This window comes from Calonectris borealis, chromosome 3 (assembly GCF_964195595.1).
Source record: "Calonectris borealis chromosome 3, bCalBor7.hap1.2, whole genome shotgun sequence".
Taxonomy (NCBI): Eukaryota; Metazoa; Chordata; class Aves; order Procellariiformes; family Procellariidae; genus Calonectris; species Calonectris borealis.
In genome coordinates this window covers 78,877,623-78,892,301 of record NC_134314.1, presented here as the reverse complement: position 1 = coordinate 78,892,301, position 14,679 = coordinate 78,877,623, and the positions used below count along the sequence as shown (strand labels likewise).

General features: G+C 38.1%; 1 protein-coding gene across 1 annotated transcript in view; it reads left to right on the top strand.

Moving 5' to 3' along the window:
* Positions 1–14,679, top strand: part of PDE10A (phosphodiesterase 10A) — a 190,354-nt gene that overhangs the window by 136,205 nt on the left and 39,470 nt on the right. Inside the window, exons 6-9 of the mRNA XM_075146315.1 lie at positions 5,142–5,282; positions 7,980–8,135; positions 10,944–10,994; positions 12,894–12,952. Of these exons, the coding sequence (XP_075002416.1) occupies positions 5,142–5,282; positions 7,980–8,135; positions 10,944–10,994; positions 12,894–12,952 (407 nt within the window). The remainder of the gene's footprint in view (positions 1–5,141; positions 5,283–7,979; positions 8,136–10,943; positions 10,995–12,893; positions 12,953–14,679) is intronic.

The window sequence follows — 14,679 nt, the reverse complement described above, 5'->3', positions numbered from 1 at the left end:
CCTGCCTAACCACATTTAAAGAAAGAAGTCCATCATCATGTGGAACTTGTTGGAAAAAGATTGGTAATAGGGTAGCTGAGTTTGATGTAGGTAAGGAGATTCTGTCTGTGTCTGGAAGGAGGGGAAACAGGGGAAACAGATCAAAATAGGGTTTTGCAGGATCCCGTGGGCTGCCGGGTGCCAGAATGTGTGAACCTGGAAGCTTCCAAAGGATTCACTCTCCAGGCCAATATTTGCTCTTTTGGTAGTCTATCAAACCCAGAGTGACGCTGCCGTCTTGGTTGCCTTCTCCTTCATTGGCAGCAGAGATATCTAATGCTCTGTCTACACTAGGTATCTTTTATTACTGAACTTTTGCCGGGAGAGAGACAGTGACATTGCAATGTCAGTACAGAGCTATTCATGTTTATCTGTTTCTGATACTGACTTACATTCTCACTGCAAGTGGTTATAGCAGCAAAAGATACTGTGAGCAGCGCACAGGCATCCTGCTGTCTCCTCAACCTTTGCCTTTTACTGCATTGTGAGTTATCGGTATAGTATTTGGGAAATTATGGGACTTTATTTTCTCATATTTCCTTTTTTATTGACTATATATTGTTTAAGTTGTGGTTGAAAATCCACTGGTTCCTTATTTTGATTATTAATCACTGTTCAGTGTCATTACCAGAAATGCAAACTGTTACTCTGTTTTTGAAGTAAAATATTAAAACCCACTAAAGAAAGGGCCCAATCTATCCATTTCTTCATTTACTTGTGAAGCTGTATACAATATATCTGATGTCTGCATGGGAACATTTCTAATTTCCCTTTGAGCTGGTGAAGGATAATTTGAATGTGCATTTGCAAATTAAAAGAATGCTGGAGTGATTCATGTTAAAAGAGAGTAGGTGAGCCCCAAATTTTATTACTACTACAGTACATTTTATTTTACAAGTATTTTCTTAAGCAAAAGGAAAAACAGGAAATGTGAGCTGGATAGGTGATGTGAAAAACCTGGTGGTTTTGGACAGTAGTAATTAGATTCCCTTAAAGCTGTGTCTGCAGGATGCCTCGGAGATTATTTCAGTAACATGCCGTAGTAGAGCAGAGCACAGCTTTTTTGTTCTTACTGCGTTTTGTTTGGCTGACCTTGCCATTGATGGGCTTCTAGGATTCAAAAGCTTTGTTAACAAAACCCCAGCAAAACTCGAGAAATTTCCACATCCTTAAGTGGCAATAAATGTTTAAAGTCATTCAGATTTAAAGTGATCATATATAGAATGTGTTAACAGTCATGAAATTTTATAAGGGGTATGTATAAACTCAATGTGGAATGGTAGAAGCTTATGGACTAATTGCAGCTTATATATGGTTACGAGAAAATCTGCCTTTCTTTTTAATAGTGCTGCATGGTCAGGATAAGATTATCAATTGTTCCATGGCCTTGGAGATCAAGGGTTGTTGTTTCAGGTCTAGGGGGAGGTCTGTCCTTGCACAGTCCTACTTTTCTACCAGTACAGAGTCAGGAGGAATAGTGGCAAATTTAGAACGTACTAGGTACTTTGAAGAATTTTTTGATCACTGACCCCTTAGCAGTCGGGTTTGTAGTTTCCCTTAAGAAGTAGAATGGGATTGTTTCTGCAAAACACTTTATCACTGGAATTAGAATAACGTCCACGAGCTTTTTCCAATATAGGGATGCCTATTCACAGCAGAACTTCCATGGTGGTAGCAACAGAGGGGTTTACCAGCCATACTGATACTTACACAAGGACACAGGAAAGACTGTGCTGGCGAAAGCAGCTTTTGCTAGCAATGCTTCATGGTGTCAACACGTTTTTTTGGCCATTGAAGATCCAGTGAAGGCCTTTTCTGGAGAAAAATACGTGTGGAAGAAGTGAGTTCTTTGTTTTCTGGTGAAAGTGGCTGTTTGGTGTTGTCTTTTTTTCTTGTATTTTGTTTTGAGAAGCTGTTTCTGAGAAGAGAAAGATTTGTGCGTTGTTTTATATTTAGTTATGGGCATGACTCAGGAGACCAGTGTGGAAAAGCGTATTTTATATGCGTAATTTCAATAACACAGTTACTTTGCTAAGCGTCACACATTGCTATCTTGGCATAAAGAACCAACTATGTCTTAAGAAAAAGTAAGAAGAATGGTGTGAATAGAAGTGTTAATCTTTGGAGATATCAACTTTGGTCTGCAGTGTCCTGTTAATTTAATTTGACTCATGCCACTACTTAGACAACATAATTCAGACTTTAAACATTGTGTTTCATCTTCTGCATTTTGGAATACTCTGCAATATGAACCACCTTTTCAGTATTGAACACATTATAGTGTTACTGTTCCTACTATAAAAGTACTTTTTTAATAGTAAATCTTTTTCCTATAAGCATATAGTGTAGCAGGTCAAACATTTGTGAAGATATGTATTTCAGTATTTCTATGCCCTTTATATCCTAAACCTTTTACTAGCTTCTTTGATTTAAAAAAAAAAATTTCATATCAGAACACTGATTTAAATAAATCATGAACTGTGGTTTCTTCAGTTTTATTAGAATAATGTACTTTTTTTCAGAGCATGGGGTGCTTTTCTTGGATCTGTTATGTAAAATGTTCTTTTTCATTCTATTTAAGTGCATGTAAAAACATGAAACTAAAGCTTATGAAGGCAAGTAACTGTGAAACTAAGTTTTCATTTAAGAATTAGATATATCTTTATTTTGTTAGGTTATAAGACAGTAAGAATAAATGGAGCTTTTTATTCTGATAAATTGAGCAGGCTTGTTATGGCAGATTCAATGGTTTTTGTTGTTTGGGTTTTGTGTGTGTGTGTGTTGCTTTTTTTTTTGTGTAGCACATTCTTGTATTTCTTATGGAAAATAAACATTGTGACTTTTCCAGTGTCTTTCACTGCTAAAGGCCACTCTTTAAAGAGGCTATGAGTGTAAATGGGTTTGAAGAATTAGGTTGGAGGTCTGGGATCAGATTAAACAGAAAATTTCAAGATTTCATGCATTTGTACCGTAATGCAAGACATCAAAATGGAGTAAATACTGTGCATGTTCAGTAGAGCTACTCCATGGAAGAAGTATCTTTCCTTCCAACTGCATGAGACGTATGAAATAAATAGGCTGAAATGACTTGTCAGAGCTAAAATACTGTGTGGCAGCTCTATTTTCTCTTTTAAGGTAGTTTAATTCTCGTCTGTATCACAATATTAGCAATTTAATAACTGGATGGAAAACGCTTTTCCTTGCCTTGGTGAACTTTTGGAGACTGCCTGACAAATACTCAGTTACTGGTTTTGTAAGAATCTTGAGTGGTTTTCTTTTGAACTCACTAAATGCCTTAACCATCGGACCAGTGATTCTTCTTGGATAGACTTCACTCTTGTTTTGGCTATGAATTCCATCCTTTTCTTTGGCCATTTGTTTTTCCCTCAGCATAAAATCCAACTTTCTCCTTCCAAAATGCTGTTAATCCATTACAGCTAAGATACCTTCACTGCTGCAGGAATACCTGCATATGGTGCGTTATATTGCATCTCCTTAGTTTCTGAACATTACAGTGTGTTCTTTTTGGAATTGTTTAGTATTTTTTATAATGTGCCTTGCATGTTTGCAGAATAAAGAAATGATAATTATGAGAGGATGCATCTCATATCATCACTTCATTTTCTACAGCTGACAGTAGATGTTGAGTTTTCACATGCAAATTTTACCTTTAATATTCCGTGCTAGAAAACAGTCCCTGTTTAGTAATTTACTTGGTCTCACAAGGCCCAGATTGGTAACTATTGATCTCTGAAGTCTGTCTCCTTTCTTTCACACCTGTGTCCTGGTTTCGGCTGGGATAGGGTTAAATTTCTTCCTAGTGCTGTGTTTTGGATTTAGTATGAGAAGAATGTTGATAACACACTGATGTTTTCAGTTGTTGCTAAGTGCCCTCCTAGTCCAAGGACAGCTCCCGTGCCTACTGACTGAGCTAGGTACACAAGATGGGAGGGAACATAATCAGGACAGCCAGCCCAGCTGGCCAATAGGGTATTCCATACCATGTGACGTCATGCTCAGTGTATGAAGGGTAGGCGTGATCCAGGAAGTACCGATCGCTACTTGGTTATCGGTCAGCGCGGGTGGTGAGCAATTGCATTGTGCATCACTCATTTTGTGTATTTTATCATTATCATTATTATTTTCCCTTTTTTTTATGTTCTATTAAACTGTCTTTATCTCAACCCATGAGTTTCTCTTACTCTTACCCTTCCGATTCTCTCCCCGTCCCACTGGGGGTGGGGGGAGTGAGTGAGCGGCTGCGTGGTATTTGGCTGCCTGCCAGGTTAAACCACAACAACCTGAGTTTTCTTTGTCTTGTGTTCCATTTGGCTCGCTCTCGCTCTAAGCCATAGTGCAAGGCATTCTGTAGGCTATGTGGTACGAACTGTGAAGTGTGTACTCAAATGGTAACTGGACTCTCAGCTAAAATAACCGTATTAATACAAAATGTTCATCGTAGTTTCCATCTATAAAATGAGGATAGCGTCACCATCCAACTTGCAGAGGAGTTATAATAATGCGTAGTTAGAGATTGTGAGGTACTCAGGTGCTGTAGTGATGCTGACCTCACAGGTCTAGGAGAGCAAAATAAGAGAAACGCCACTGATTTCATAGTGCCTAGATTTCACTTAATTTCTTTAATGAATCAGGCCCATAGATTTTTTTTTAGATTGGATGAGACAAAAAAATTAAATATTATCTCTACTTTTTGGGTATTTTCTATTGAAATAAACAAGTAAGTGCACCCTAGGAAAAAAAAAATCTTTCTCTTACAAGGTAATATTTTCCTCTGTGAGTCTTTATGTGGTGTACTGTGTGTTCAAGGTAAACACAATCCAATCCTGGTATAAGCGATGACTGACTTCAGCAGAAGAGTTATCCACTGCCTGAATGGTGACTTTAGAGTGGGATTTCCTAAGATTTCAAAACAGTTAAGCGGAATTTATCCAACTGCTTTTCATTGTCAAAAGCTGTGATTATCTAAATTATCTACTTTATCCATTCCTTTACACTATATATGTAGCACAGTAATTCTGTAAAAGTAACCATGCTTTCTAATGGCATTCTTTTTTTTTTTTCTTTTTTTTCCTTCTAACTAGAGTCTGTGTGTATTTACACCACCAGGAGCTAAAGAAGGACAACCACGGCTCATTCCTGCGGGGCCCATTGCACATGGCACTACAGTATCTGCTTACGTAGCCAGATCCAGAAAAACGTTGTTAGTAGAAGATATTCTGGGGGTAAAAAGCTTTCTCTTTTTAATAAGATGATTACAGCATGGTCTTAGAATGAATATTTTGATGCTGAAATGTTTATTGGGCTGAATGTATAGTGATAGAATTTACATCTGTCTTGCTACCAAGAAAATAAATTCGAGTTTGGATTAGCTTGATGGAATAATTTCAGAATATCTCATTTATTTTTAAGTTTAAAGATTTTTGTCTTTTAACATTTTTTTGGTTGTCAGGTAAGGGAAGTAATGGTACCATGGTCACTTGGAGAGAAAAAAAACTATCAGTCAAGGCTCCTGTCCTCCTGGTCTTGAAATACTTAGTGTGCTAATCCCAAACAAGAAGGCTTACATATAGTCAATCAAAGTTTGATTTAATTATAATGCAGGGCTCACACTGACAAAAATGTCAATCAGAATTCTGGTTATTAGACACGATTTTGATCTCTGCTTACACTAATGTAAAGCTAGAATACTTACAATATCAGTAGACCTACATAGAATCATAGAATCATAGAATCATTAAGGTTGGAAAAGACCTCTAAGATCATCGAGTCCAACCATCAACCCAACTCCACCATGCCCACTAAACCATGTCCCTAACTGCCACATCTACACGTCTTTTAAATACTTCAGGGATGGTGACTCAACCACTTCCCTGGGCAGCCTGTTCCAAGGCCTGACCACTCTTACAGTAAAGAAATTTCTCCTAATGTCTGATCTAAACCTCCCTTGGTGCAACTTGAGGCCATTTCCTCTCATCCTATCACTAGTTACTTGGGAAAGTAACCTACTACATGAAAGGTACAGTAATGTAACAGATATCAAAATTCAGGCCTTTGTCCGTAAAAGGATTCAGAAAATCCTAAGGCAATAGTCTGATAATTCTCGGCACTCTGTATGTCTGTCCTTTTTAATTCTTTGAAAAACTTCATCCTCTAGTCACATCTATGCAATTGTATGAAACTGGTATTTAAACTGTACTTTATGAGAACACTTTATGATCAACTGGTTATGAGAACACCGAGGAAGTTTAAATTCTCCTCTCTCTTCAGTGTTTTCTATCCTTTTGAGTTCTGTCCAGAATAACAATCTTTGGATACTGTGGCCAAAACTGGACATCACTGTCTCTATTTTAAAAAATATTTGTTAAAAAATGTATGACCTTTATTGGGCAAACCCAGGCTATAATCAAAGTACCAAATGCTTAATGTGAGCACACTTAAACAGAACCACAAAAACAAAAGGCAGAAGCTGCTTTCCCTGTAGTAACAGTCAGTGCTTTCTATACACCCTGGACTATAAAGATTTTATATGATGTTAGGTTTTTTCAGTCACATATAGGGCTTAAATTGTTACTGGTAATTTCCAATTAATATCATTATATCCTTGTATTATGAGGGTTGTATGTTTTGATTTTACATTCATAATAAAATTGGGGGGGGAGAGGGGAGGGTAGTGGGGAGGAGTTTTGAACTTTTTTTGCTGTTTACAGTATCAGTGGATTATTGACCGAACATGAGGATTCATTTTGGTGCATGGTTTGCCTTCATGTGATTTTAGGATCATCTCAACAGTGAAAGGGAAGCGCTTGCAGATAGACTTGCCAGCCCTTTTTTTTGGGAGGACAGAATTAAAAAGTGAAAGCAGGAGGCTTGTGTTGCAAAGTGCTTCCCACTCTCTTTTGTCTGTCGTTTGTTCCTAGCTGTTCAGATTGATTGTCATCTTAGTAATTAAGGTAGAGATTACTTGCTGTCTTCTTTGAGAAAGGAGAGATTTTGATCAGCCTTGAAGGAGCGTCTGTCTTTGCTAAGCACAGCCTGCAGGGAACATCTGGTACGAATCAAGTAGTGAAGGATTGATGTGCAACGAAGTGGGTCTCGCACACCTCACATGGGCTAGTGACTGCCTTACTAACTGTAACAACCAGGTGGTTTCTCAGGTCTTTGTGAGTGTTCCTACATGGGGAACTGAAGCTATAAAGCCTTGGACATTCCCTATGTAGGTTAAAAGTTACGAGTTTGGGCCTTTTATAGCAGCTGGTAGGATTATTTTAACATTTGTTCCTATAACTTTTGCACCGGTTTATTCAGGATGCATAAGCAAGGGAAGGAGAGAGATTCTTATTCTCATGCATAATTTTTTGGGAACACATTTCCTCCTCAGGAGTTGGTTGAGTATTATAACTCTGTATAACCTAAAGCCTTAACCTCAGGTTTTGATTTTTCTTCTCTTGCAAGCACTGCTGTCTGCTTGGTAACACTGAAATCTGAGCAGTCCACTTCATGATTACAAATGCTTTGCGGGTTTTTTTTGGGGGGGAAGGAAGTGGCGGGGTAGTGTTGTTTGTTTGGGTTTTTACTTAATCTGGACTGGCATTAGCAATGAAGTGCTGGTTTTGCTGCATGTGAGATTAGAGAAAATGTATTATAAAAACAAACCTAAAGCTGGGTCTAATATCACAGCTAATTCTGACTTCACATCAATAAGGTTATCTGTATATGTAAATTAATGCTGAGACTTTTTTATTGCATTTTTTTAGTAGATGTCTTAATACTGTGTAAATTATGCTGAGATATGAGTTTTAGTGAATTTTATAATTTTCCTGCAGATTTGATCAGCCTGGAGAGGGAGGAAAACATCAGTATATCTTTCATGTTGATGTTATGATATTTACATTTTATCAGATTATGTTTACATTTTCTAGGATGAGCGATTTCCCAAAGGTACTGGACTGGAATCAGGGACTCGTATCCAATCTGTTCTGTGTTTGCCAATTGTCACCGCAATTGGTGATCTGATTGGTATCCTGGAGCTTTACCGTCACTGGGGCAAAGAAGCCTTCCACCTTAGTCACCAAGAGGTGAGCTCATGCCCAGCCTTTCCCCACTTCTCCACATGGTCAGCACTTCAGCCCCCCAAGACTTCCTTCTCTCACTCTTCTCATGTGTTTTTTACCTTTTCCATATTTGATTGTTGTTCTCATCGAACATTACTTATTGAAAAAAAAAGGTAGTGATTTGTATTTTCAGTCACAGGAGGTAAAATTTACATATCCAAGTACAGGGAAACATCAAGAATTTTACCTTGTGTTCTTCTGTGGAAAACCAGGTTCAAGATTTCTTTATTGATCATAAACTCAATACAGAGTTGTTAGAGAAGTTAATGCAAAGCAGGTGAATGAAATATAAATGTATATTTATAAATAGATAATAAATGTGTAAATCAAATGTCAAAAACCGAAATCACTTTATATAAAAAGGACACTGCTGAGTTATCCTAAGTCTCAATTTTAACTTTCCAGTAAAGCTTTATATTACAATGTGGAAAGATTTTTTTTTTTTTATTTAGTTGACTTCTTTGGTGTGGCTTCTCAAGTGCATGAGCCCTGTTGTAAAACATAATGTTGCAACGTGTAACAACAGTGTAGCTCATCTCAATGCTAGGTCTCACAGGAGGGGAAAGTGACTTTATTTTAAAACAAAAGTGAAGCAAAAGAGATTTAATGTATTTGCCTTCACATTCTTACATCCACACACTCGCAGCACCCAGATCTGTGTGTCCAGGTGGTATTTCCAAGAGTCGCGTGCAGAGATGTGTGTATTCAGGTAGTCTCTCCAGGATGCCTTGCAATGGGAGGACAAGGGATGCCGGCTCTTTGAGTCCTTATGTTGCCTAGTTTCTTCCTAGGTTGACAACCATGTCCTGGTTTTGGGTCAGCCTTTTCTTTAGCCTTTGGGAGCTGACATCTTTTGTCTCTCTAGCCTGTCCCATCTCTCTGAGTCGTCAAGATTTACTCACTGTCCTTTGTCTCCTGACCTAGATGTCCTTAGAAACTGTGTGTAGATGTGCTCGTACCTGGATGACCTGCTAATCTAGCTGCCATTCATAAAACTCTCTTCTGCTTTTTTTTCCTTCTGATGCTTCCCCATCCAGATACTCCTATTCATAACCGTCTTCCCATTTCCATGACTGTTCTCTACACTGCATCGTTTACTGTATTTATATAAGGCCTGTGTAGCTACATCCAAAGTTATGAATTGTTAGCCAAGTACAAACAAATTTGAAATGGAGCAGATGTCTCAAAGGCTATCGCTGCATTAAAGGAGTTAGAAGTGCATCTTGGCTCTCATGGTCTGGGTGAGCATCCTTGTTATGTCCCAAGTACACATTAAGACGGCTCTCACATTAAGATGAATGTACCATTTATTTCTCTCTGTACCCTTCCCCAGGAAAGGGAACCTGAACACAGAGGGTAGGACAAAATGGTGTGAGTTCTAGCCAGGTCTGTTGTCTCAATAGTGGTACGAGATGCATCATGGAGCAGTTTAGCTGTACTGAACAGGAATTACTCTTGTGAAAAGAACAGAAGATGTGCAGACAAGAGATATTAAAACTAGCCCTCCCAAGGAAGGAAAAAACAGCAATATTTGTCAATTGTATATTCTGTTTATCAGCAACCTAAGTAGCCTAGCATACATGTGATGCCTATACATGTATATTAGTTGGGCAGACACTTCAGCCTCAGTGTCGCACCTGGTATTTTTTCACCAGTAGGCAGAGGTCATGGTAGGGGACTGGATTAGTATGGTGGTGCCAGTGTCCCTGCTCACAGAACAAAGAACAGGTGTTCACACAAAACCAGGCTTCTTTAATTCTGCTGCTTACACACAATGTATTTATTTTTTTAAATTATCCTACTACATTAATCAATCTGCAATTCAGATAGGTCTCAGACGTATTGTTCTGTACAAATATGAATCTTTTATGTTTTATGAAATACTTTCTGTAACTGAAGTTCATGAATGTTCTACTTGGAAAAGACTGGCTGCTAAATAAAAGTATTTTATTAGTAAATTAAAAATATTTTAAGGTCACTTCCTGAGTGTTCTAAAGCATTCTTTTCATTTTCAGGTTTCAGAAAGCCTTTGGATACCATTAGCAGTTTTCATAAAATGTGTACAATGTGTTCTGTTTAAAAAAAAATAAAATTAAAAAAAGTACCTTAGGAGGGTATGCAGCAGCAGACCTCTTGTACTTCTATCCTCTGTGTTCCTGTAAAGCTCCTGTGTTTCAAGGACAGGAGATTATGCATGGTAGCACATCTTAGTTAACTGCAGTTTACATGACATTTGTTTGAAATGTTGCCTGGAAACTGTCGTACTTAAAACACTAGTTGTGAGCTGAGGGATCAGGTTTGGTTCTTCTGCCACCAAAATGGTGGTGAAAGAAACCCTGCCTGTTTACAGCTGGAAATAGCAGTGGCTGAAGAGATACAGCCCAGAAAGATGTTACGGGATATTTTATTTCTATGCAGATGCCTTTCAACAATGTACATAATGTAGTTTTTAAAGCTCTCAGCTTATGGGATGTTTGTTTTGATGTTGTATTTCTGAGCTGATGGGTTCCCAAAACCACTTCTGAAGAGCACTGGTAAGCATTTTTTGATACAAGAAATGATGATCTTTCTTTTGTGACTGAATGTACCTTACTAAAATTGAAAGTATACTGAGACTTTCGCAAAATAACTGTCTTCCCACAAATTGTTACTGCCTGTCTGTCTAAAACAGCTCAGTCAATTTACTTAGCAGCTAGATAGAGAAAACAAGCACCTAACGGATGTGCAGTTTTCAAGGTTTGTTCAGAGTTAGTTTCTTCTCTTTTGTTTCAGGTTGCAACAGCAAATCTTGCATGGGCTTCAGTAGCAATACATCAAGTACAAGTAAGTGTGGGTGGTTTTTCATTTTTTTCATTGTGTAACCCTTCTGCCAGAACTTGATTAGTAGGAACATGGATTATGATCAAATTTAAGTGGAGGTCACTAATAAAACATTGATTCAAGCCCCTTCCCTGAACCTGGGAAAAATATGCTAACATTTTTGATGTTCATTGAGCTAGTTTTCCTCACTTGCAACCGTGGATCAAATAACTTAAACAGTATTTTTACTAAAAGAAAAAGAAACTTTAACAAAGTAGATAAATAATTGCTAAAGGAGAATTATAACAACTTTGCAGTTTTTTTCTTATAAGAAGGCAACTGCTAGGCCACCGGTTGCTTTCCTCCTGCTTTGGATTATTTGTTTGAGATTATTAGGTGTTGCCAGCTAAGCGTACTTCAAGCCATCCTTGCTAGCTGCTTCATGGTCCTGTAACTACTCCCACTATGGATGCTTCATGCTGTCCCTAGTCGGGTGCCTAATGAAGCTCCACACAGTGCCAGCTGTTCTAGCAAACCCCAGCAGCTTTGCTAATAGGTTTTGTTACTTCAGCTAGGAGAAGATGGTAACACTGAAACTAAACGTATTCCGTCAGCTCACACAAGATGCTAAAATAGGTTCTTCTGTCAACTCACCGGAGGAAGTTCGTGATGTTCTTTTTTTCAAGGTGTCTTTCATACACTTGGCAAAGCTTTTCTTTTCTAGACTCTAATATTTGCCACCCTGGTGCTGGAAGTCATTGGCTTTGGGATGGTCATTCACCCTGGCACATTTAGGCAGAATTAGCTGGCATAGGCTATTGTACGCTAGTAGAATTGCAATTGCATGCAGTTGTAGTTTCACTTTATAACGACGACTTCCTCTTTAACTGAGAAGTCTTCCATGTAACAAAACAAAACACGGAAAGTTTAGTTTAAGCCTGTCCATTGGTCATTTTCATTTCTCACCCTTCTGCTAAGCAGAACGCTTGCCCTTCCCAAGTTTTGCAGAAGAAGAACGCAAGAGTTTTGATCTGGCGTTGGGCCGTACCTACCAGACTCACAGCTGGGCTTTAGGAAGTAGTGTGTATCAAGCAGTTGTACCTGGTTACCTAGTTATATGCAAGAGTAAGGCTTGTATTTTGTCATATTTTGCATATTTATTTATATCTGCATTGCACAGATGAAAGATATTACTAGTTCTGAGTGATATTTTATTGTGTAAAAGGTACAAACAATAGAGGCTTGTTTTCTTTTTTTGACCTCGGTGCTTGCTCTAGTAGTATACAGGTGTACGGTTGTACTTTAGGTGCAGAGTATGTAATTAGGTGAAGTAAAAATACAGTTCAAAGCTTTGCTTCATCTAACACTTGGCTTCTAAAATGTAGTATGCGTACTGTTTTTGTGTTCATATTCACGCTGATTTCTCCCGAAGTTGAGCATATATCACCTGCTACTTAGCCTACTTAAACTTGCCTGATGTCAGTCTTCAGTTGTATCTACATGCTACTTTGCAACCTGGAAAAAAGTGGTAAAAGTAAGTGGTAAGGAAGAAAGCAAACAAAATATTTGACATTCTCAGAACAGCTGAGGGTCTGGATAAGGAAGTGTCTTTAAGTTGATTCCATAACCACATTCAGTGGCAGCCTTTGAGGCAGCATGAACAAGTATAACAACCAACATCTTTCAAAGAGTCTTAAGAAGGATGTTACTTGCATTTGACAGTTTTAACTCAGCAGCTAGATAGCTAAGATTGAAACCCAGCACACAAATCCAGCTTTTAATTTTATACAGTGCTGTAACATATGTATATAGTAGTAGTGGTATTTTTTTCATACAAATTAAATGGGTAGACTGCATGACTTCAGTTTTCCTTTGACTTCAGTGTTCTTCTGGAGCTAATGATAACGTGATCTGTGCTTCCAGGTGTGCCGGGGCCTTGCCAAGCAGACTGAACTGAATGACTTCTTGCTTGATGTATCCAAGTAAGTGTGATTTGCACTATAATCTCATCAATTTATTTTGATCAGCTTTTCTAACATGGCTCTTCCAATCTACCTGTGTTTTACAGTGTAGCTCACAAGCAGGTGCGAAAGCACGTTTCAGGGTGGTGGGCAAACTTCAGCACAGAGACAGGAACGAATGATGTGGGTGGCAGTGGTGTATACCTATTAAACTTTTTTTTTTGGTGATGGTGCAGAAGAAAATGTAACATTCGATTATACCTTACAGAATTTGTTTACTCTTGTGGTCTTTTGCATGGGTTTTTTTCCTTTTTTTCCCCTCTTCTGTCAGAGTTAAATGTGGCCCTCTTTTGAGAAGTGACAAATAGGCTTGCCATCTCTTTTCATGGCCAATTTTAGAAGATTTGAAAGGACTTTATGAAAAGTTAGTTAGCTTGCTTCAGCTTCCCCCGCTTTTTTTTGACATGTATGTATACACACACACACGCGCATAAGTATACGCACTTCAGGGATATATCCTTGAAGAATCAGGGCTGCCACACGATTGTTCTTCCCCTGCATTTTCTGGAGGCTCTGTTTTCATTTTCAAAGACTGTAACTGCATGTAATATGTTTTCTTTTAATTTCTTGTCACAATAAATGCAAGATTAAATTGAAAACATAGTAAGAGTATGAAAGCTTAGGCTTAGACTTGCAAAGTTAATTTAGTGTCTTAGGTGATCTGCTCTTCCTTCATACCTTTTTCTTTTTTGCTGCTATTAGCATCTTTAAATAGTAGAGATAGCCAATAAATTAAAAGACTAACCAGAGTTGTACTTTTGATAAATGACAGTCTGGGGTGCTTAATGGTGTTTTATCGAACTAGTTAAAGAATTTCCAAGTGCATCACAAAGGACTAATGATACTGTGGAAAAATGAGATGTCTCAGATTTTTGCTGTTACAAATACTTCTGTGGGTCTTGGTGAACAATTCTCGAACTGATGAGGTTAGAGGATGTCCAAGATTCTACGGCATTGCTCAGGAACACAGGCAGCCAAGTCGACCTGACTGGGCTGGGGAGTGATACACCGCAGGGAGGAGTCTACCCCTTGCAAGGAGGGCAAGCTGATTGTATCCAGATGTTTCTCCTAGCTTTTTTCCTCAGGGATAACCTTTTTTTTTTTTATTTCAGCTTAGGCTCAGCTTGTGTCTCCTAAAGGGCACTCTCATCATTCCCTTGCCAGAGCTATCCACTTGCTGCAGTGTCTTGCACTGTTCTGTTCCTTTCCAGAGTGCTTTTATGTTGCTAACATCTGTACTGAGCTACTTTACCAGAGAACTCTGGATTAATCTACCCAAATTTATGGGCTGGCAATTTACTCTTGGGACATAGTACTGAGATTGTTTTAAAGAACTTTGTAAATTATTTTAAATTTTTAAGATAAACATTGCAATAAATACTACAAATATTTAATATGTATTTCTATGAGAAAATACCTCTTATACAGCATTATCAGTTGCTAGAATTGTTTAGTTTTAACAAAAAAGAAACCCTATGTTTTGAGCCACTAAATTGGGATATCATTTAATAACAACTTCATGAACTTCGTGTAGGTAAAGACTTGCACTAGCAGGAAAATGATTAGTTTCCTCTCAGAAATGGTCTGTACCTTTTCTTATATGGAAAGAGGGTTTCCTATTCAGTGAGGAAATTGTTCGCATGCAATGTCACTGGGACATGTTCTGTAACATTTTAGAAAGGGCATAG